Below are 22,684 nucleotides of genomic sequence, written 5' to 3' on the forward strand. Positions count from 1 at the left end.
CAGTTACGTTTATAGAGAACAGAGCTTTGTATACAATGAACCTGACTAATCTTATAAATCCATGCATTAAAATAACATAGCCAACACATCAGAGATTATGACACCTTTAAAAACACTAATTTCGCTTTAAAAATGTGATGTGGAAAAAAAATTGTGATGTATGTCATTCTTTAAAATCAGCATGTGTCAATGATTTTTCTATTTGTCGCTCTCTTTTGTGATTATAAAACTTGACTCTGAACATGCCCTTGATATTGACAAATAAGCATGTACTCCTCTAAAATGCAACACCAATTTTTAAACTGTGGCATTTGATGGTACGAAGCCACTAGTCCATTGAGAATACAACAAAGTTCCAAGTTACTGGGAAATTGATTCATGGATACACATGCACTCACACAAGTAGTTTCCACCGTGATTACTGCAAGAATCTGACAAGATTAAGTTTCTTGTCAAGTTCAATGAAATGTTTAGATGTTACTGAGTTGACAATTTAAGAACCATGGGCTGAGTGTTTTCAGAGGCAGAAATCCCAGTATGCAGAGCTTTGATAGGAATCTACAGGCAGATGACAGAAAGTTTTGCATAGTACTGGATTGTTTTGCCCAATGGTTGGGTCAAAAATCTAACCGTTGAGTTTGAAAAAAAATCGAAGTTCTATTGAGGCAAAATGGTTCAGCTCTACTTAGTACTGTAATATGCTCTCAATTTCTGTTTGTAGAACTATTTGCAAGCTCTTTAAGTACTGCAGCCATCTCTAATGGGAGATAGAGGATATTGAAATACTCCAGCAGAGTCGACTATGTATTTGATACGGGTATGTTTTTTTTTAAATAGCAACACTGCTCCATAATCATCGCTGTGGAAGCTTATTCTGTTAATGGAGCAAATATTGGTTATAACTGTCATTCAGCTATATAATGTTCTGATTCATGTGCTTAATATATTTGTAGAACAACTGCAGAAGGCAAATATCAAAACACTTCGACAGGAGCCATTTACAATACTCGATGAAAATGTGGTGAAGAAACAACTCCCAACAACATTAAGGAATATGAGGAGAGCAGAGCAACAGCAAGGATTCAAGACATTATTAAACACACAATATGACTAAGATAAGGTTACAAACTGTTGCCGCTTCTATTGATATATATGTAAAGAGAGGGTCATCAGACACAAATTATCTGCAAGATTTCAGTTTTGATATGTTGAGGTCAGCTTTATGTAGCTGATTTAATAATAGTTTTAGAAAATTAAGTTATGCAGACAATCTTAGGTAAATCTCAGTGAGCTGCACAGCCAGTATAAATCAGACGTTAACAAAAATAAGACGAGGTTGTTGATGATCTGAAGAATCAGAGCACCAGTCAAATACAGATTAAAGAACAGATGAGATGGAACAAGTGAGCTACTTCACAAACATTAGGTTTGTTACAATGGCTGGTTTTTAAGGCTATTCAAGTGCCTTTTTTCAGATACGGTTCGGGTCAGGATTATTCCCAAAAAACAGAAATTAAGATGATAAAATTAGTTAACATAAAGACATTGTGGTTATTTTGAGTATTGTGGAGAATCTGTTTTAATATATTCAGAAGGAATAGGCTGTCTAATCAGAATTGAAGGTGAGTCAAACTACATCACTGGACACATATACATGGTAAATAAGAAAGGGGCATCAAAAGAAAAAATGAGTAAAGGAACAGCCACAGACAATGAAAGATATGGTAGAACAGGTTAGAAAGGGATAATTGGAAAAGTTCCACTACTCTGTAGATTGCATAGTTAATGATAAGAACAGATGGATACACTGGCAACACATGATTATTCAAATGCCACATTTGAGATTTCTTCACGTGGGGTCAGTTTGTAGGGATGTTGCTAACAGTGTGATGGTGCATATGTTTTGAGGACTGTCATATGTGTCTGCTCTTCAGTCCAGGTTACAGCTCTACTGGAATCTTTGACATTTGTGTCCTGGCTGGCCACCCATGACTCTTCATTATCATCTCTCTTCCCACATTTGGCTGCTGTAGTCTCGGTCACAGTGACCTATGGCTCCAGAAGTCATTTTATCAGCTTGAGTACTGGTGGTCAAAGCTTTTGGAAACAACACTCTTGGTGTTTATCCTTTTGTCTTAAAGCCAGGGTGGACTTCACCAGAAATATATGAAGGACTTCAATATAAACTAAATGGCACAATTTTAAATGGGGTACATGAACAGAGAGACCTGGAGGTTCACATCCATAAATCTTTGAAGGTGGTAGGGTAAGTTGATAAAGCTGTTAAAAAAGCATATGGGATCCTTTGTTTTATCAATAGAGGTATAGAGTACCTTAAAAAGCAAAGAAGTTATGCTAAACCTTTCTAAATTACTGGTTAGGCCTCAGCTGGAGTGTTGTATCCAATTCTGGGCACGACACTTTAGGAAGGGTGTCGTGGTCTTGAAGAGGAGGCAGAGAAGATTTACCAGAGGTGAAGAGGAGATTTAAAAGAGATGTTCAAAATTCTGGGGGGGTTTGATAAAGTAAATAAGGAGAAACTATTTCCACTGGAGGGTGGGCCAGTAACCAGATAACACAGATTTAAGATAATTAGCAAAACAATCAGAAAGGAGAATTTTTTTTTTAAAACATAGCAAGGTGTTATGACCTAGAATGCAATGCTTGAAAGGGTGGTGGAAGCAGATTCAATAGTAACTTTTCAAATGGGAATTGGATATATAGTTGAAAAAGAAAAATCTTCAGGGCTATGAGGAAAGAGCAGGGAGTGGGACTAATTGGATAGCTCTTTCAAAGAGTGGACTGAATGGCCTCCTTCTGTGCGATATGATTCTATAATTTTTAATTCCAGATCAGCCAAGCTCTACCAATCTCTTCTATTTTTATTGTTTGTTTTTCACTGCTCAAAACTGTACACATCCCTTTTGCCACCGGCAGCTCTTTCAGTGGTTTATCTTTGTTTCAAATCACTGCTGTTATTGGAGATCGAGATCTGCTATTGTATAATTTTTCACAATACAAAGTTAGCTAGACTTTTAGAAATTTGAAATAAAAACAGAAAATACAGGAGAAGCTCAGCAAGTCAGGCTGCATCTGTGGAGAAAGAAACAGAGTTAACATTTCAGGTCGAAGATCTTTCGTCAGAACTGGAAGATATGAAAGTGTTAACAGTTTTTAAGCAAGTAGAGAGCTGGAGAAAGGTGGAGAGAGCGGGGAGGGAAGAACATAAGTACATACAAAATAGGAGCAGAAGTGGGCCATACAGCCCCTCGAGCCTGCTCTGCCAATCAGATCATAGATGATCTTCAACCTCAACTCCACTTTCCCACCCGATTCCCCAAGAGTCCAAAAATCTATCCATCTCAGTCTTGAATATATTCAATGACTCACCATCCACAGCCCTCTGGGGTAGAGAATTCATAAGATTCACAACCCTCTGTGAAGAAATTCCTCCTCATCTCAGTCTTGACTGCCCGACCCCTTATCCTGCGACTCTGCCCCGTAGTTCTAGACTCTCTAGCCAGGAGAAACAATCTCTCAGCATCTACCCTGTCAAGCCCTCTCATAATCTTATATGTTTCAATGAGACCACCTCTCATTCTTCTAAACTCCACAGAGTACATGCCCATTCTACTGGGACAAAAGGGAAGGACTGTGATAGGGTAGAGGGCAAGAGTGATTAAATGACAAAAGGGATGATGGTGCAAGGCAAGGAGGGTGGCAGTGGGTCAAGTTAGGAAACAAAAGATGGATCTAGAGGAGCTGTAAATGACAACGGCAAAGCCATTATCAGCAGCTGCAGGGCCACAAAAAATTGGAGCAGTAATTATGATCTGAAGTTATTGAAATCAATGTTGAGTCCAGAAGGTTGTGAAGTGCCTAAATGAAAGATGAGGTGCTGTCCCTCGAGCTTCACTGGAACAGTGTAAGAGGCCGAGCACAGAGGTCAAAGTGGAAGTCGGATGGGGAATTAAATGGCAAGCGACCAGCAGGTCGATTTAAATAGGTTGGTATTGTAAATAAATGTAAGGTACTCATAGATAGTGAATACAATAGGTTTAAAATATGTTTTTCAAAAGCCGTTTCATCTTTTCTTTATATCAAAAACAAACAATTCTAGCTGTAACTATAGCCAGTAACTTACTTTCTGGACTGCAGGACTGCCGCAAAGCTTCCATTTTGCAACTGGATCTTTGCCTTGTGAGCTGAAGATTTCTACAAATGGTCCTCCCTTTATTTTAGAAAGAGTCGTATATTTGTATTGCAATTTAATAAAGCAAACGTTAAGTTAAAATAGGCGTTAACAAGCACGAGATTACAGGACATAGTGCAGGAAATCGACAATGCAGCCATTGACTGTTCATGAACACATTCAACAATAACTGCAATGCCATAAACAGTAAACAAAAAGTTATATAATACAAAATTACATTATACAAAATATAAAAGGTCAAAATAGGTTAGCTCTATATCACGCTAGTATCATTTACCAATAATATACCATTATATATGTTGAAAGTTTGATCATGATTCAGGTTCGTTTTATTTTGTATTCATCAAACACGTTGTTTATTCTTGTACTTCCCAAAGGTGAAACATTACCTGATACTCGTTCTTGAACATATTGCACGACGGATAGAAAGATGTGTCAGTTTAATGATGGGATTGCACAGAAACAATCTGCTTTCACGGATCGCCAGCGTGTTCCCCTCAGCGAGTTTACAAGACTCGAGTGAACCGGCCTCCGGCTGGGGAATAACTTGCAGCTTCAGCCACCATTTTGCACCTGTTGCCCTTTGTCCAATCAGAGCGCGGAATAACGCGGGTCGCTCGGAGTGCTCCAACAGAACCTTCTTCGTTGTCATGGCGACGCGGACGCTGGAGCTCGAACTTTGACGGTTTAACGGATGTGCGCATGCGCCCAACTGCCGCACCGAAGCAAATGGGCTCTTTTTGCCAAAGTATGCTGTCGTGCTGTGTTCAGGATTGAGCTCGACGTGGAGCAATGCACCCAGCATCTTTATTTTATTTTAAACACCATTTTCAAGAATTAACACCTATCAGTGTTAGCTTAACTCACTTGGTAGCACTGTGGCCCGCGAGTCAGAAAGTCGTGCCTTCAAACTCCTTTCCAGGATTTCGGCAGGTAATCATGCCTGACACGTCAGTGCAAAAGTGAGGGTGTGCTGCGTTGTCAGAAGTGCAATCTTTTAGATGAGATATTAGACCGAGACCCAGTCTGCCTGTGACGGTAGATGTGGACGATCCCAGGTCATTATTTGCAGAAAAACAGGGACGGTCAGTGTTCTGGCTGACATTCTCCCCTCAACCAACATCACTAAAATGCAGGTTAAATGGTAATTTATCTCATTTTCTGTTGGTGGGGGGCTTTGCTGTGAGCAAGTTTGCTACATTTGTCTGCATAACAAAAGTGACTACACTTCAGTAATTCTTTTGCTGTGAAGCACTTTTGAGACATTCTGAGGATGTGAAAGGTGCTATATACATGCACGTTCTTTCCTTTCTTTCACCACCGCAAATCCTGTGCACAAGAAAATGCAGTTTTAAAATTTGTAATGCACAAGCAGGACTATTTTGTGAGGTTTGGGGGGCGACTGCTATGACTGTTCTGTAGCTCCCTTGCTGGCTGTAATTGTAAAGCACCCAAGGACTGTTAAGCTGGAGTAGTGGTTTTCTTTAAGAATGACCCTCTGCAAGTATCGACACACTCCCTGGGCTCTCCTGTCCTGGTGTTTGAAAGGTAATGTACATTACCCAAAGGAAAACTACAAAAATTGCAGAAAACATTTTTAGTGGTATATATCAACAGAAATAACATGCCAGTAAGTCAACAAATACAGAAACCTATTGAAGGACAGAATTTGATGGCATTATGGACCCCTTAGGATGTTTCTATGGATCTTGGTGTCCAGTGATTCCAGTTTGAAAATGTATGCTCTTAGCAACCTGCATCACCCAGAATGCTGTGATGGAAGGATTCATCAATAGCGCATTCAAGTAATACCTACTCACCAATAACCTGCTCGCCAATTCAAAGTTTGGGTTCTGCCAAAACCACTCAACTCCAGACTTCATCACAGCCTTGGTCCAGACATGGACCAAAAGCTCAATGCCAAAGGAAAGGTTAGAGTAGCTGCCCTCGACTTCAAGGCAGCATTTGACCGAGAATGGCACCAAAGAGCCCTAACAAAACTGATGTTCATGGGGGTCAAAGAGAAAACCTCCAGTAGCTGGAGTAATATCTGACTCAAAGGAGGACATTTGTGGTTGTCGGAGGCCAGTCATCACATCAGGGAAGCGCCCACGGTGCAACCATCTTCAACTGCTTCATCAATGACCTTCCCCCCATCATAAGGTCAGGACTGAAGCTATTTGCTAATGATTGTGGTGTCTTCCACTGTGAGCCGGCAGTTTGTGGTGTCTTCCACTGTGAGCCGGCAATTTACCTGACGAAGGAGGAAGCCTCCGAAAGCTTGTAGATTTCAAATAAAAATTGTTGGACTATAACTTGGTGTTGTAAAATTGTTTACAATTGCTAATGATTGCACAGCATTCAGCTCCATTCACAACTCCTGTCATAATGAAGCAGCTCATGCCAGCCTACAGCAGGACCTCGCTAACATTTGTGCCACATCGTGACATGTAATGATCTTCTCCAACAAGAGAAAGTCCAGTCATCTCTCCTTGACCTTCAATGGCACCACCATCAATATCTTGGGAAGTCACCATTGACCAGAAGTTAAGCTGGACCAATCACATCAACATCGTGGGTACAAGAGCTCTGTGACATGTAGCTCACCTTTTGACCCCCACAAAGACTCTCCACCATCTACAAGGCTCAAGTCAGGAGTGTGATCGAATAATCACCACTTGCCTGGATGTATGCAGGTGCAACAACACTTGAAGCTTGACACCAATCAGGACAGAGCAATTGCTTGATTGGTCCCTTTGCCACTAGATTCAATATCCACCTCCTCCATCACCGGCAGACTGAGGCTGCAGTATGTATGTTCTACAGGATGCAGTGTAGCAACTCACCAAGGTTGCTTAGCACCTCCCTGACCTGCAACTTCTACCACCAAGAAAGACAAGAATAATAATGCTGTCATCACCTCCAAATTCCCCTACAAGTTACACACCATCCTGATTTGGACATTCCTGCATCGTTGACAGGTCAAGATCCAGGAATTCTCTACCTAACATCATTATGGGAACACTATCACCACTAGGACTCCAACAGTTCGAGGGCAACCAGAGATGGGCAGTTAATGCAGCCTTCTCATCATCATCCAAATCCCAAGAACAAATAAAAAACTGAATAAATTGAAATTACCAGTCACTTCTACAATGAACATTGAGAGCCCCTTACAACCATAGTACTATAAATATACTTGTGAAGGCCTGCATCTTTCAGCACTAGTAAGGTAATATTTTTACTTTGTGTCACTCATGTGATATACTGCTCAAGTACATTTACTATACTCTTGCAATGCAGGGGTGGACTGGTCATATGGGAAATCAAGAGATTTCCCGAGTGGCCCCATGAATGGTTCCATAGCGCAATATTATCGGTGCCCCCCTTTTTTCTGTGAGAATCCCGAAGAATCCGCTGCCCTTTCAAGGGAGCCAGTCCACTCCCGTAGCAGTGCATGGACTGTTATTGCATTTAGACTGCTGGACGGCTATGTGAAACATCAGAAACCATACTGGAGGCTAAAGATTTACTGTAAGCAATGCCTTAGGAGAGCTACTAGTTTAAAAAAAATATTTTGACAGCACGCAGGATTATGCCAAGCTACATCATGATATTTTCCTAACAAAAATATACAGCAGCTAGGAGCCCTGACTTCAGTAAGCATTACATTATGATATTCACAATCCATTAGCTGTGTAGCAGCATGGCTCATGTTTTGTTGCTGTTTCATTTAGATCTAATCCAGGTATTTTGCTGTGCCTCCATTCTGACACAGTTTTGCCATTCTAGTACCCAGGTTGATTTAATTTCCATTTAAGCATTTTTATATTCCTCTTATCTGTATCAGATTTAACTGAGCTGCAAATTACATTATAATGACCTAGAAATTGCTGGAAAAATAATGGCGAGTTCACAGCGCCTGCCATTTAGTGCGTAAAAAAAACAGCAATTTGTAGTAGCAGTTGAGGTGGTGGTTCTGGCAACTAATTCTCCAATGCAAGTGTCTGCATGGTTATTATCATGGCCAACCTCTTCCTGCAAGGCACTCCCTACAATATGAAACACAGAAGTGCTTCTTTAACTTCTGACAGAGTGCCATGCCCCTTGATTAAATAGTTGCTGAATGTAAGGGCAGTGCAATACTTTGAGAAAGCACATTCAGGCTGAGACAACCTATGATGAGCATTTACTATCTTTTACCAACTTTCTGTTGCCATTTCCCACAAGTTCTCCTGTTTACCTGCCCACAATTTGCAGCACATCCTTCTTATATGCACTTAGGGATTTTAATGCTGCTGCTTCTTCCCTGGTTATATTCTTTGGCATTGGTTGTTGACCATCTATTCCTTTGAAGGGAGAGAAGACATGTTAAGGGCATGAGAGCAATATAAACACTTTCTCCCATATGAGTTCATGCATTCCATGATGGCGAGATGTAGGTGCATTGGTCCTTTAGATCAAGTATCCTTCAGGACCAGAAGTGGCAGACACTGTACCCCGACTTTAACCCAGCATGCCAAGTGCAAATGGGCATGATGTGAGTTAAAATGGTGGTTGGTGGGTTAGCGCTGCATTCCCACCAGGCTCCATTTTAACCAGGGGCATTTCAAGCACGGAAGGGACGCCCATCCCGGGCAGACAGGGGAATACTTAAATATGCTGATGATGTCATGTCATGTCAGCGACATGATATTTACCACAAATATTTTGTGTTTCAGAGATTATCAATTTTTCAAGCTTTCATTTTTGTATCAGAATGTTGTGAGGTGAGCGGCATCCACCATTTTGTTTTTTGTAATCCAGAATCATGTGGGGTAATTTTAACCCCCGAGAACAGGTGGATGGGAAATTAAAGTGACAGCTTTTAGGAATGGGACCCCATCCGGGCTCCAGCACGCCCACTTCTGGGTTTGACCCAGGCGCGTTAGGATGCATGCGCACAACAGACACCCGGAAGTCCCAGCAGGCCGATACTTAAAGGGCCAATTTAGGTACTTAAAAGACTTACAGTGATTAATTTTTTGTAGGTTCTGCGACAGAATCGAATTTAACTTCTCCTGAACGTGTCTCCTGTGGCTTCTGAAACACGCCATAGAAACGGAGGCGAGTTGCAGCAAAAGCTCATTTGGCTCTTTAAACCACTGATTGACACATCTCAATAAAAGTTGAGGTATTGCAGCTGGGCACTTAGTTCTCTCAGACAATCCTTTGGGAGTTCTTTGTGTTTAGACTGAGATTTCTTTGTTGAGACTGAGAATTCTTGTGTTCACAAAAATTTACCTACATCTTGGAGCTCCTCAAACTGACAACATCAGAATGGATGTATTCTGCAATACATCTGAGGAGGAGGAGGTACATTACCATCCATGGCATGCAGTTCTGGGATCTGCAGTTGCACAAGACAAAGGTGCGCAACAAGGACCTGGAGAAGAGCCGAGAGGGGACCAACGGAAGGGCCGAGGTCGCAGGAGGCACTACCCATATAAGACGGTCGACAGGCAGAGGCTGAGCTTCCTGGACCTCTCTAAGAAGCAGTGCCTACGCAGGCTCAGATTGAGTTGGCAGGTGGTCGCAGACATCTGCACGCTCCTTCATGAAGAGCTGCTCCTGGCTGGGCCTGCTGGCCATGCACTGCCCTCAATTTCTTCGCCTCCAGCTCCTTCCAGGGCACCATCAGTGTCATCTCTAGGGTGTCTCAGTCGTTTGCACATGAGTGTGTACAACAGTTCACGGATGGCTTGTTTGCTAGGGCATCTGACCACATCAACTTCCCCCGCAATGACATCAGCCAGACTGAGAAGGCAGTGGGTTTCACCTTTGTGGCTGGCTCCCCAAGTGGGCAGGGCACAATTGATTGCACACATGTAGCAAACTGAGGACCTCCACATGAGTCAGGACTGTTCATCAACTGAAAGGGATATCACTCCATCAATGCACAGCTGGTGTGCGACCACCAGAGGAGGTTTCTACAGGTGTGTGGCACATTCCTGGCAGCTGCCATGATTCCTTCATTTTGCGCGAGTCCAACATCCCGAACCTCTTCCACACACAAGACAGACTTAAGGGCTGGCTCCTTGGAGACAAGGGATAACCCCTGCAGATGTGGCTCATGACACCTGTGAGAAACCCCATCAACGAGGCACAGCAGTGGTCCAACCAGAGCCACATTACCACCAGGTCTGTCATTGAGCAAGCCATAGGAATGCTGAAGATGCACATCAGGTGCTTGGATAGATCTGAGGGAGCACTTCAGTACTCACCAACGAGGGTGTGTGCCTCTATGGTGTGCTGCATCCTGCACAACATAGCTCAGCAGAGGGTTACAAATGGAGGGGCTGGAATGTGCTCATGAAGTATCCTCATCTGCCAGCAACATTGAAGAAGAGGATGAGGAGGGAAATTAAGATGGGGAACCCATCGCCAGAGCAGCGGAGCACATAGCTGCCTATGATGCCAGGGATTCCCTCATCTCTAACAGGTTCTCATAATGAGATGTGAAAACTTGAACTACTCAGGTTGCCTGGAACAACCACCACCACCGCCATCAACGCCCCCTCCGTTTACATAAACCAGTCCTTCAACCATAAAAACACCCATTGCACACACGCCCAATTGGTGCCATCATGCCTTGGTATTCATGATGAAGCACATGAAAGGGCGAATTCACAAAAGGAACTCAATAATGGGTAAGATGTGACAGTGGTGGTGAGAATTATAACATTTAATGTGACATAAAGAAAAAATTTCTAAATTAATAACATGACATTTTGTCAAACATCCTTATGCATAAATCCTTGGTGAATTACAATACCTTCGCCTTTCTCTTCCTACCGCATCTACGTGGAGCATCCCCTGTGGCTTCAGCAGAGGTAGCGGCAAGTTGGTCACATCCCTGCCCTGACTGCTCAGATGCTCTCGACCTACGACCTCTGGGTTTTGGAGCCTGTGAGTGCCCCACCAAAGACTGCACGATCTGCACCTGTGTCGTGGCTGACTCGGTCATCGGGAGAGGAGGCAGTATGTCGGGTATGAAAGGCGGGGTGGGGGGGGGCAACTAGTGAGAGGTGGGAGCGCTTTGAATGGAGTTCCCAATTCCATGTCCCCTTTCGCCATCATCCCTCTGCTGGGCCAGCGCAACATCACTCTCACCACTCCATTGGCCAGCAGGCTGGTGAGCAGATGTGCCGTTTTCTAAGGCCACGGCTAAAGTATCTCTCTGCCTGTTTAAGGCGGCAGACATGTGGGCATCCAGAGTCCACACGGTCATTGTCATGGCCTGAATGGACTCATTAGAGAGCCGTACTTGAAGCTCAATGGAGGGTATCATTCTCTCCATCACAGACATTCCCACATTTACCTACGCCACCACTCCACCAGCAATGGAGTTGGACTCCTCCATTCTCTCTGCTATTGTGGAGAGTGTGCATGGCACGTATTCCAGTACCTCGCAAAGGTGCAGCTGTACCTCGATCATTCTCAATCTCAACGATGGCCCCCGGGGTTCAGCATTAGTGTCCAGCTGAGCAGAGCTTGGAGAGGAGTGCGCCCCTCGATGCGGACTCTCCACAGCTGCTCCTGCCACCAGTGTCTGCTCATGCACACTTATGAGTGGTGAATCACCAAGTGACAACCCAATGTCTGGCTAACAAGACCTACCGAAGTGCCAGTATCAACGCTGGTGCATGGCTGGATGTGATGTGATGGTGCGCCCTCAGAAGGATTGAGCCCCTCTGAGGAATCGCTTTCTTCCATAGTGGCTGATTCTTCTTCAATCCATGAAGGCCCTGGAAGACAACATAAACCAATATTAAGTATTCAATGGAGAAGTGACAGTCTTTCCAATGACCATACTGAGGTGTGGAATAGTTCAATCACTGATAACATCAATTGTGTGAAGGATATTAAAGTTCTGTCACCAGCAATCTGCGGGTTATCAGTCTCTCCATCTCTGACAGCCAGGCACGCAACCGTCTGACTGATGTCCATCGCCATCTCTGTCAACTGGACTATTTGTGGTGGCCCGCTTCCAGTTCTACTCCTTTCCCTTGCATTTTGCACTCTCTTTTCCTACAAGGGGAGAAAGAACAGACCTGTGAGTGACCGAAGGTGACGTCTTCACCCAATGGATGCATTGCTATGGGTGAGGCTGACAATGAAACAGATGCATCAGAGGATGACTATCAGACAGATTCATCACATTGCATCAGGATTGGGATGAGTGGGAGTGGTGGGTGCACAAATGGGGAGGTGAGGAAGTGCACAGAAAGTGAAGGTTAGTTGTCGATGAAACTTAAGCGTGTGTGAGGTGTGATGTGATGGAGTAGGCTTGCCAACACAGAGTGAAAGGGGGGGGGGTGGGGGGGAGTTCTTTTCACAGGATGTGGGTGAATCTGCAAATCTACTCGCTTTTCGTGACCTGGTTAGATCGTTAAATCAAAAGTAAAATACTGCGGATGCTGGGAATTGGAAATTAAAACAGAAAATGCTGGAAAAACTCAGCAAGTTCGGTAGCATCTGTGGAGAAAGAAACAGAGTTAACGTTTCAGGCCTGATGAAGGGTCATCGACCTGAAACGTTAACTCTGTTTCTTTCTCCACAGATGCTGCCTGACTTGCTGAGTATTTCCAGCATTTTCTGTTTTTATTTTATGGTTAGATCATTAAACCGCTTCCTGCATTGAACCCAGAACCTAGGCACCGTGCGCCTGCTGCTGAGCTCCTCTGCCACCTCCAGCTATGCCTTAGTGGCAGAAGCAGGTCGCTTCCTCCTGTCAGCTGGGTACAGTACGTCCCTCTTTCTTCTCACACCAGCCAGTAGCACCTCAAGGGAAGCGTTGCTGAACCAGGGTGCTGACTTGGGACTGAGCTGCTGCATTTTTGTTGCTCCTCCTTTCTCCTTCAAAATCCATTTTTGCACTGGCCCTTTAAATACTCCAGTTCACAGCACGTCATGTGGGTGCGCAGTACACCCACTGCGCAGCTTGGAGATGCGAAACCTGTAAGTAAAATTAAGTGCCTTCAATTCAGTTGTGATCACCCAAACCAACGAGCTAAAATTATTTCCAAGTTTCCCATGCGACTAATTACCCAGCTGCTGAATTCCCGCCGCCATGTTAAAATCATGGCCATAGTGCCTCTTCATGTTGTTAAGTTTACAAAAAATAATATATGTATCAGGATTTACTTGTAATGATTTTTTTGCTATGTTTTTGTCTTTGCCTTTTTTAAAAACTCTTCACTGCACACCTGCCATTTCGTGCTCATTTCAACTAACTCCTTGTCCTTATTCGAATGTCCCACTGCCAGTCTGCGTGTCTCTGAGTGTCCATCCGTGCATCTGCGGCCCACTTCCATGCTGTCCATCTCCCTCTCAATCTCTTTACCATATTCCCTTATGCCCATTCCTATTTTCAGTGACTGTTTTTTCTTCTGTCCAGTGGTCAATTTCATTGTCATTCAGTGCAGCCAATTGACTATATCAACACTGCTGGCCCCTTCTCCAAATCAGGGGCTGCGTCTAATTGTTGATCCTTGTGTTCATAGTTTTGCCATATCCAACTGAAGTACATTAGAAGGAGCTCGCTTTGCTGAAGTTGCAGAAGCCCCTGGCCCCTTGTCACGCACCATTTGGGGGGGGGGGGGCGGGGGGGGGGGAAAGGGAATGACAGAGTGTGGATAGAGTGTAAAGGGTGAGGCGAGTGACAGCAGAGAAAGGGGAAGGTGGATATAAGGGTTGAATAGGTACGTCAAACCCCTAGGAGTAGTGGTATGAGTAAAGGGAAGATAGGAAGGGGAATGGGTAGTTGAAAGGTGAAGGGGTAGGCCATTAATATTGGGAGTGCAACGCTTGTTTACTGCTGCCCTCATGACTGTTACAAAATTACTCTTTATTGAATTTTGTACTTTGAGTACTGCTGCACTCAGTTCTTGCAGTAGGCAATTTAATCTTATTGAAACTAGCAGATCAGTTGCTGGAGTGAAGTGCCCCGTACTGCTGTTCTAATGCATTGCTTGCTCAATGCATTCAACTTGCTCAAATGGATCAACTGTTACTATGGGGCCAAAAGTCTGAAGCCACAAATTTGGCTAGGACCCTGGTATATCTGCTCTGAGCGTGGTCGTGGGCTGGGATTACATTTCTGACATGCTGGTAGAGAGGCGAGCTGGTAAATCTAGTGGGACCAGGTATACCAGCATGTCCAATAGCAAATGTGGGGCCCATCTTTGGAGTCTAGGTCTGGGACACGGCCTGGACCCCTGAAGATTCAGTTAAAATTTGAAGATTTATCAGTTCCCAAATTGGCAGTCGGCGACATCCAAGTGTCCAGGGTGCCCACCTGAAACATGCATTAGGCCTTTTCAATATGCTATACAGAGTCTTGCCTATTTTAGGACGCCACTCTCAAATTTGGCATATGGCTCCTCAACAGTACTGCTGGCCGCTGCCAGCTGGACTCGCCACCACCCCCCCCACCCCACCCCACTACCGCTCCCTCTGGCTTGCCCCAACCCCCCTCCCAGGACCTACCTGCGGGCCGGCTCACGCAGAGGTAAATGATTTTCCTGAGGCAAAAGGGCACCTCAGTGCAGCTCGCTGGTTTTATGCGGATGATGCCCAAGTCCCAGTTTGCAGTGAGTCTCGGGTCGACATCTTCCAAACCTGAGGCCCATTTCACACTGGTTTCCAGTGCTAAACAAATTTCCCGACTGATGTATCAATTTTTTTCTTTTCCTCTGCCATTTAGCTGATTTCATCTTTTCCTCATGTTTCATGTCGGAGTATGCTTCATTTTATTGGCTGTAGTTTGCCAAGTTAAGATCAGGGTCCTTTGCCCCTGTGTCTGTTACTGAAAGTTCTTCTTTGTAAAATTGCCTTTTCTAAGATGGTGGAATCACTGCTGGAGTCTGACATTGTTTGTGTCATATGCTCAGGATCCACAGTAGATTCTATCCATCCACTGCTCCACATGCATCATTTCATTCATCATACATTGATTACTGAGGCATTAACTTGCTTACAGAACTGACAGACATACACATTCATTGAACTGGGTAATAAAACGTGAAGCATGCACCATGGAGCCACATTGTGCTGATATTCAAATGTTCATCATTCACACACACAAAAATAGCAATCTACCTCAGAGAATCATCATTATTTTAAACAGAGAATGTCAAATTGGCAATATACAAAATGTGCAGCATGGCTCAGAGTTAATTTTGTAAGAGCAATCATCATTGTATAATTTCTTACCTAGGAGATCTGACATAGATAAATATATTTTTATTTTAATAATTTCTTCGATTATTTTTTATCTTCCTGCCTCCACGCAGTTCTTCAGCTGGGAGGGTGTAAAGAATTAGCTCACAGAAGTTTCCATGGCTACTGTCCCCCATATCGATTGACAGGAGGTATAAATTTTGTAGCAGGATCAGCCTCTGACAATCGTTTCTTTTGAAAGTGCACTGAGCACTGCTACGTCCAGACCCTGCACCTCAACAATCTAGTTGAGAATCAACGAAAACTCAAATATTGGAGTTTAAAAACAATCAAGGCTGTAATCTAACATGTGGATGCTCCCCGTGGGAAGCCAGCACTCTGTAGCTGAAGCTAATAGGTCACCCTGTGACAGATATATTAGTAAACAACTGCAGGTACTTCATTCTAATTAGCAGCGATCAAAAATCATTTAAACAGTCTGTTGTCATTTGTTCGCTAGAAAGGTCAATGGGGATGCTGATGGGGCAGGATAGAGCTGGCAGTTTAAGAAATTGTTACTTACACTTAATGAATACATTTCACGCACTGTGTACCGTTCTTCAAGAATGCCTACTGAAATTACATTGTGTCAGTAAAGAACAGTAGATTTCAATTGAATTTGAACCTTTTAATACTATTCATCATTTGGACCCTGAGTTTCTCCACTGATATTCACTAGCTACGTAACATTTCTTACTGACCTCGTGTGGCATTATTTCCTCCAAAAGTAGCTACTAAATTTTCATATTTTATGGAAACACAATTCCTTTCATTAACCGACAATAATATGGGACCAAAAATAAACAGCTCTTCCTTATTTTTTATTTGTACATATTTCAACACGTTTTAAGTCAATTTAGGGAACTAAGATGGCACATTCAGTTGCCACGCTTATTTAAGGACACAGAGAAATACCTGGTAAAATTAAACTTTAAAATGTTACTATGTTACTATTCACAGTTTAAAGTTGATTAAGTAAAAACATTATTGGTCAACATTTAGAAATACATAAATTTTTTATTAGATTATTTATGCATTTAATAAACTAACTTGCACTGGGGTAGTTATTTGGAAATAATTGGGAAGTCAACAAATGTGACAGGTATCTGAAATTATCCAGTTTCCCAAGGTACCAAAGATTACATAATATTTGAATATATGACAGCATCTCATTAAAATAATTTGATCAGTTTTGGAATGACACACATTCAATTTTTGACAATTATTGACTAAGACTTTTTCCAGCACTTCACATTTGCATGCTAACAATTTGTTTTTTGTTAGTTTGTAATATCACTCGTGAAATAGATAAAAGATAAAAATGGCTGAAGAGGAAACAAGGCCAAAGCCCAGGTGGTGAATTCCCAGATCTGGGATCTCAGCATAATCGAACAGACAATTCCTGGCAGCTCAATGAAGATATATTTTGCAGGAACCTGGGTATGCTGATTATGTGAGGCTTCTAATCACAGAGTTTCAATGTCACATCAGGTGGAAAAATATGAAGACTGCATTCAAGGAGAGATGGAGCAATATGATGCTGGTCTATCCTCTTGTTATTACCAAGAAATAGATAGTTTGTTGAGAGGACACTGAACAATTGCCTTTAAATATAGAGTAGTGTCAGGGCTTAAAATCCTTCACATTGCATCAATTTGCCAACCTTGCAGAAAAATAATTAAGATAGCTGAATTGGCTCGCCGCATTTTCTACATTCAGTGCTATACACGGCCTCCATGTGCACTCCCTCCACTTGTTTTGCCATTCTCCTCCAGCTAACAGCCCTTGTCTGTAACAGGAGGAGCACAAATTAAAAGTTGTGTAACGTGCAGCAGCTGGGAGAACAACAACATCAACAATAAAAATCTGAAATAAAAACAAAATGCTGGAAACACTCAGCAGGTCAGGCAGCATCTGTGGAGAGAGAAACAGAGTTAACGTTTCAGGTCGCTGATCTTTCATCAGAACTGGAAGAAGTTAGAGATTTAAGAGTTTATAAGCAAGTACAGAGACATGGAAAGGGGGGAGTTAACATTAAAGATAAGTAAGTTACTTCAACATATTGAAGATTTGTTAAAAAAATTAAACAAACTGATTTAGGTTGATGAAGTTGACTAATCCAATAACAACTCCCTTTATTATGGAGATTCTCATGTGTTATAAGATTTCTGGCCTTAATACAGGCAGCATTTCCCACTTCTGATTTCCATAGACAGATCACACTTAAATAAAAATGGCTATATTTCAAGTTGGTGGCTGTGACTAGAAGAAATAAAAATTGTTTCTTTTGGCATCTGATACAGTCTAATTGGTGCACTGAATACTGAGGAGCAAGCATGGGACCAGGATAATCCCTATAATCATGTTGCCAGTATTGAACAGACCAAGAGGAGCAGCATTAGAAATGACAGAAACTTGATAAAATGGTTAAAATTGCACCTGTAGCATGTACTCCGCATCTTTAAGAGCACATCATAGAACATTAATGTTCCCAATGACTGAACTCCGACACCTGTTAAAATATTCATTGCACATCTTGTTGGAAATCAGACTGGAAAAGTTTTCAGTGTAGACATCTGGGGTAAATTTTAACCCCCAAGAATGGGTGGGAAGTAAAAATACTGCATTTTCAGAGCAGGACCTCATCCCAGCTCCAACACACCTGCTTCTGGGTTTAACCCAAGCAAGTTTGTCTGCATGTGGAGAGCAGACACCAGGAAGTCCCACCCCCACTTAAAGCCGACGGGCCGATACTTAAAAGGGCAATGTACCTCATTGAGCTACTTAATATTTTCTGTATTGGAAACTTAAATGAATTTAATCTTATCTGTTCGGACTTCCCATCGCTTCCGAAACAAGTCAGATGAAAGCAGGTGGGAAGGGTCGGATCCATGACGTGAGTGCCTTTATTGCACTGCTAGTGGGCCCAGAGGAGCAGCAGCGCTTCATCCAGTCCCAACAAGTTCACCTGGCTGACTGGACCCCTACGATCAGCCGAGCACCCCCTCCACCCGATGTCCGATGCTGGTTGACCATCCCCCCCGCCGTCCGATGTTTGGCTGACCCCCCCCCCCAACAAACCCCGATGTCTGATGCTGTCTGACCCTGTCCCCACCAATGTCATCCACATCCCCCCAACTCCCTCCCCCCCCTCCAATTTTTTCCAAGGCCGATGATCTCTTTCTCCCTGCCGTCCCATTCTCTGATTTGCAGCTCCTTCCACTACTGACAAGCAGCCAGCCTGTCAATCAGGCTGTCTGGCACGTGGAGAACCCAAAAGCTCAAATACTTACCTTCCGTTGAGTTGCAATCGCAGATTGCGATGAACTCAATTCGTTTCCAGGTTCCCCATGCGAATATCTGCAGACGTGTGGGGTACCCAGCTCCGAGTGAAAATCATGCCCCCCATCTCCACCTGTTGATACATTATACTACTTTAACAAGAGTAAGTTAGGAAGAGACATTGGAACTACCTTCAAGAGTTTGATGACACCAGCCAAACAAGCTCCTAATACCCTGCCGGACAAGATGAGTCAGATTTTATCAAGCCACAGCGATCTTTTCCAAATACTTTGAGTGCATAAATGAACAAAAAGCAACAGTCATTGTTTTGAGATAAAAGTATTTCTTTCACCTGAATTTTATGTTCCTATCATTCCTGAACTTATTTATTCCTTCAAGAATGGTACAGGAGGATCTTGGACTCCTGCATAGAATGTTCCCCACCGCTGGATTGGTATTGTGTCCCAAAAACGCACTGTGCACTGTGCCCAAAGGCATAGGCCCATTCCCTGGTCGGTATTCGTGCGGGTGATTGGTGGAGGAACAAAAAGCGCAGCTACAGCCTGAATATTTACCTTCAAAGCCCCTAAAATAGTTTCCTGTATTTTTTTTCTGTCAGTAATTTTTCATCACTTAGAAAGGGATGGGCGGGGGAGGGGGTGGGGGTGGTGGTGAGGGCGCAAAGCGTACAAACAGCATCCTGGAACACTCTGAGTGGCCAGTCTTGCTATAAATCATAATATGTTGATCTGTAGCAAACTTCATTCGCATTACTAAGTGCTCAGTTTAGTAGAGAGCCCAAGATATCTGCCAACAAGATTTTCAACTTTTTTTTTTAAGCAATTTGATTGGTTTGTGTTCTGTTATCGGAAGCTGTTGCTGGCTGCACATTTCTGATTGGTAGTTTTCATTCTTGTTTGTTACGTGCTCGTCTTGAAAGTTAAATACTGTAATTTCTTCAAAACTAATTACATTTTCTATCTCAAACTTTAATCAGTTCATCTTCGGCTTTATAGAGAATGTATTTTGCACTCCAAACTGTCACCTACAAGGTAACATTTGCAATGACAAACAAGGCAATCTGACAACCACAGTGAACCTTCTGAATATGCATGGTTAGATTTTGCTTTCCATGTTGCCTGAAGTGACAGTGTCACAATCAGTGGCTTACATTTCTTGAATCTATTCATTTTGCCATAAAAAAGATAAGATTAGTCCCAATTAACTCATTTGGCATTAATACATTTAGTCACATTATTAATGACTGTTTGTTGTAGTCAAGCATTTATTAAAAGGTATTAGTGACTCTTTTGTTAAATTCCCAAAACATGTATAAAGCATTAATATTTTTTAAAAAGTAACAATTCTTTCATTCTTAATATCAAAAATTCAAATTTGCCACCTGGTTTCTAATTGTATAACAGTGTTAATTCTATTTCTACAATGACAAACTTACCTGACAAAAAAGATTATTTTCCCCACAATCAGTTAGCCTCATCTGCTTATAAATTTGGAATTTTGTAGTGCATGTTCCACAATCATCAAGAAATATACTTAATCTTTCTGATCTCTGTTGGTATGCACTGTAGCTAGCAGCCATCTTCTCAATATAATGATGCAACATTTTGCAGAGTATCTTTACCAGAAGGAGATTAAAGTTTCATCATCATCATAGTTTTGGTCTTCACATTGTGGAATTTAGACAGATTTCATCACAATTTTGTCATGTGAAAAATAAATGAGATGTGATCTTAGAAATTTAGTTGGCCATGTGAGCTCGGGCTACTGTTAATTTTCCTTAGCATTCACATAGCACACATAGAGGTTATTGTGATTAGGGTTTTATGCTACATATTTTACTCAGGTTCAGTGTTACTCATGTAACTACTGTAAGTAGACCTCATGTTCCCTATGAATCAGAGTGCATCCTTACCTGCCCAATATCCAGGTAAACAATACAGACAACCATTGCCAGTGTAATCCAATTTACTGGAATGTCCCACATGCTATCATGTGGTTTTCTTCATCTTCAGTAGGCAGATTGAATATACACTTCACCTGTAAACCAGCATTTTACTTAACACAGACAAATAAGTAATATTCAGTACAATATATTTACAGTAACTTACAAACTTTGCTATCCTTCTTGAACTATCTTAACAAGAGACACTTTTCATGACCTATCTTTCAGTGTCAAATTGAACCTTGAAAAACGGCTGTTCACTTATGTGGCTGAACCATACCACAGAATTAGAAGAGACCAATCTCTCTCCTGGCCTCAGACTAACTGATAAACTAGACTCAGGCAGCCCCAAATAACTCCATAATTGGAAGTTTGCAGCCACAGACCTGTCCATCAAAGGTCACAAAAGAATCATGGACCCTGCCCCACCTCAAAGATTTGACTCACAGCTCCTACCCAGACACAAGCATCAAACAAACCCACTACCCTCAGCATTGCTTTGCATTGAACGGAATGGCTCTGTGTCAATTAAAATTATCAGCAATAGCTGGTAATAAGACACTGTTTGATAAAAGACCCCGGAGTATATTGTCACCTGTACTCCCCGCGTGTGAATTAATTGCTCAGGTGGAGAGCAGGGAGGAAAACTGGGTGGGAAGGATTGCATGTCGGTAATGGAGCCTGCCTGATTTACCTTCCATTAATTTAAATGGAGAGAAAATCAAGCAGGATCTATTATGGGTCTACGATCCTCCCAACCTGATTTTCCGTTTTGCACAGTGCCCAACAAGGCTTTGCGCACAGATGGTACAGGCAAAAATCTACCACTCCCCCGTGACAAAGTGACATCAGTGACTCAGCATTATATTGATATTTGCATATATTTGTAAGCACAGGTCCCAGGGCATTGACAGTTGCAGCCAATCACTTCAGACAGCATTGTGTTTGCATTTAGTGGCCCCCTCATGAATTTCTCTTCCTCATCTGAAGCATGCAGCATGATCAGAGCCCGAAACAAATACTCATTCTCACCCCTTTTTATTGTACAATTTAAATAGCAGCAGTTAGCAAGAACATTGACAGAAAGTATTAGCAGAATAAAATGCTAAGAATAGAGGACTACTCAGCAAAAATAACTAATGAATGGAGCAAAATGTGAAAAGATTAAAAACTTGTAACAACTGTGGAACAATAAATTCCCTTTAAAAAGCGTATTTGAGCAGCCTCTATGTTAGGATTACTGGTGCCCATTCCATATAGGTGAGGTGTGTACTGGGGCCATAGCCTTGCCTGAAGTCACGGAATTTTGTGAGGGATCAGATTTAAACATTCAATTTCCAGGAGCTATGCCTTCAGTTAATTCACACACTCATTTGTGCCCAAAATTGCCTCGTGTAAAATCTGGCACACTGCAAATCAAGCTCACACATACGATTTTGTGACCTGTGTCCATCAGTGAGGTTTTGCACTGCCAGTGGAGTCTCATAAAATTGGCCTACTCTTCTTTGCATGAAAAGATTTCTAACCTTCCTGTTCCAAATTTCAAATCTGCCTTAGATATTCTGTCAGATTAGCATCATTAGTCTTTCCCATAAGCATACCCACATCCCTCACAATCAGAAGAAGATATACGATAGTGTAATGGGAGTGAGGTGGGGGGCGTACAACAATAAGACTCCTTTATTATATGAACTGAATGTCCTTATTCTTACACACGTCTCCAATCTTCCAAAAGATGGACTAATTAACACTTTATTGAAACGAGGCCAGATATAAATCATAAATCTACCTTATTTTACAATCACTAAGTGATGTACAGAGCAACAGTTATAGTAAATCAAACCTTAATACAGTTCCTCCTTGTAAATAATAAAAAAATACACCTTTTAGTAGGCTAAGAAACATTCACCTTTGTTGGACAGTCTTTTTCTCCTAAACCTGACTAGCTATCTGAGCTTAGGTCT

General features: G+C 42.4%; 1 protein-coding gene across 2 annotated transcripts in view; it reads right to left on the reverse strand.

The window, feature by feature from the left end:
• cfap20dc (CFAP20 domain containing) overlaps positions 1-4,800 on the reverse strand; it is a 365,860-nt gene extending 361,060 nt beyond the window's left edge. The window contains exons 1-2 of one of the 2 annotated variants that reach the window (XM_067998824.1): positions 4,603-4,800; positions 4,145-4,231 (exon numbers count right to left, since the gene is read on the reverse strand). In XM_067998824.1, the coding sequence (XP_067854925.1) occupies positions 4,145-4,231; positions 4,603-4,623 (108 nt within the window). In that variant the 5' untranslated portion in view covers positions 4,624-4,800. The remainder of the gene's footprint in view (positions 1-4,144; positions 4,232-4,602) is intronic. The other variant, XM_067998825.1, reaches the window with a different exon arrangement.
• Positions 4,801-22,684: the final 17,884 nt, after the last annotated feature.

Source organism: Heptranchias perlo, chromosome 17, assembly GCF_035084215.1.
Source record: "Heptranchias perlo isolate sHepPer1 chromosome 17, sHepPer1.hap1, whole genome shotgun sequence".
Lineage (NCBI taxonomy): Eukaryota > Metazoa > Chordata > Chondrichthyes > Hexanchiformes > Hexanchidae > Heptranchias > Heptranchias perlo.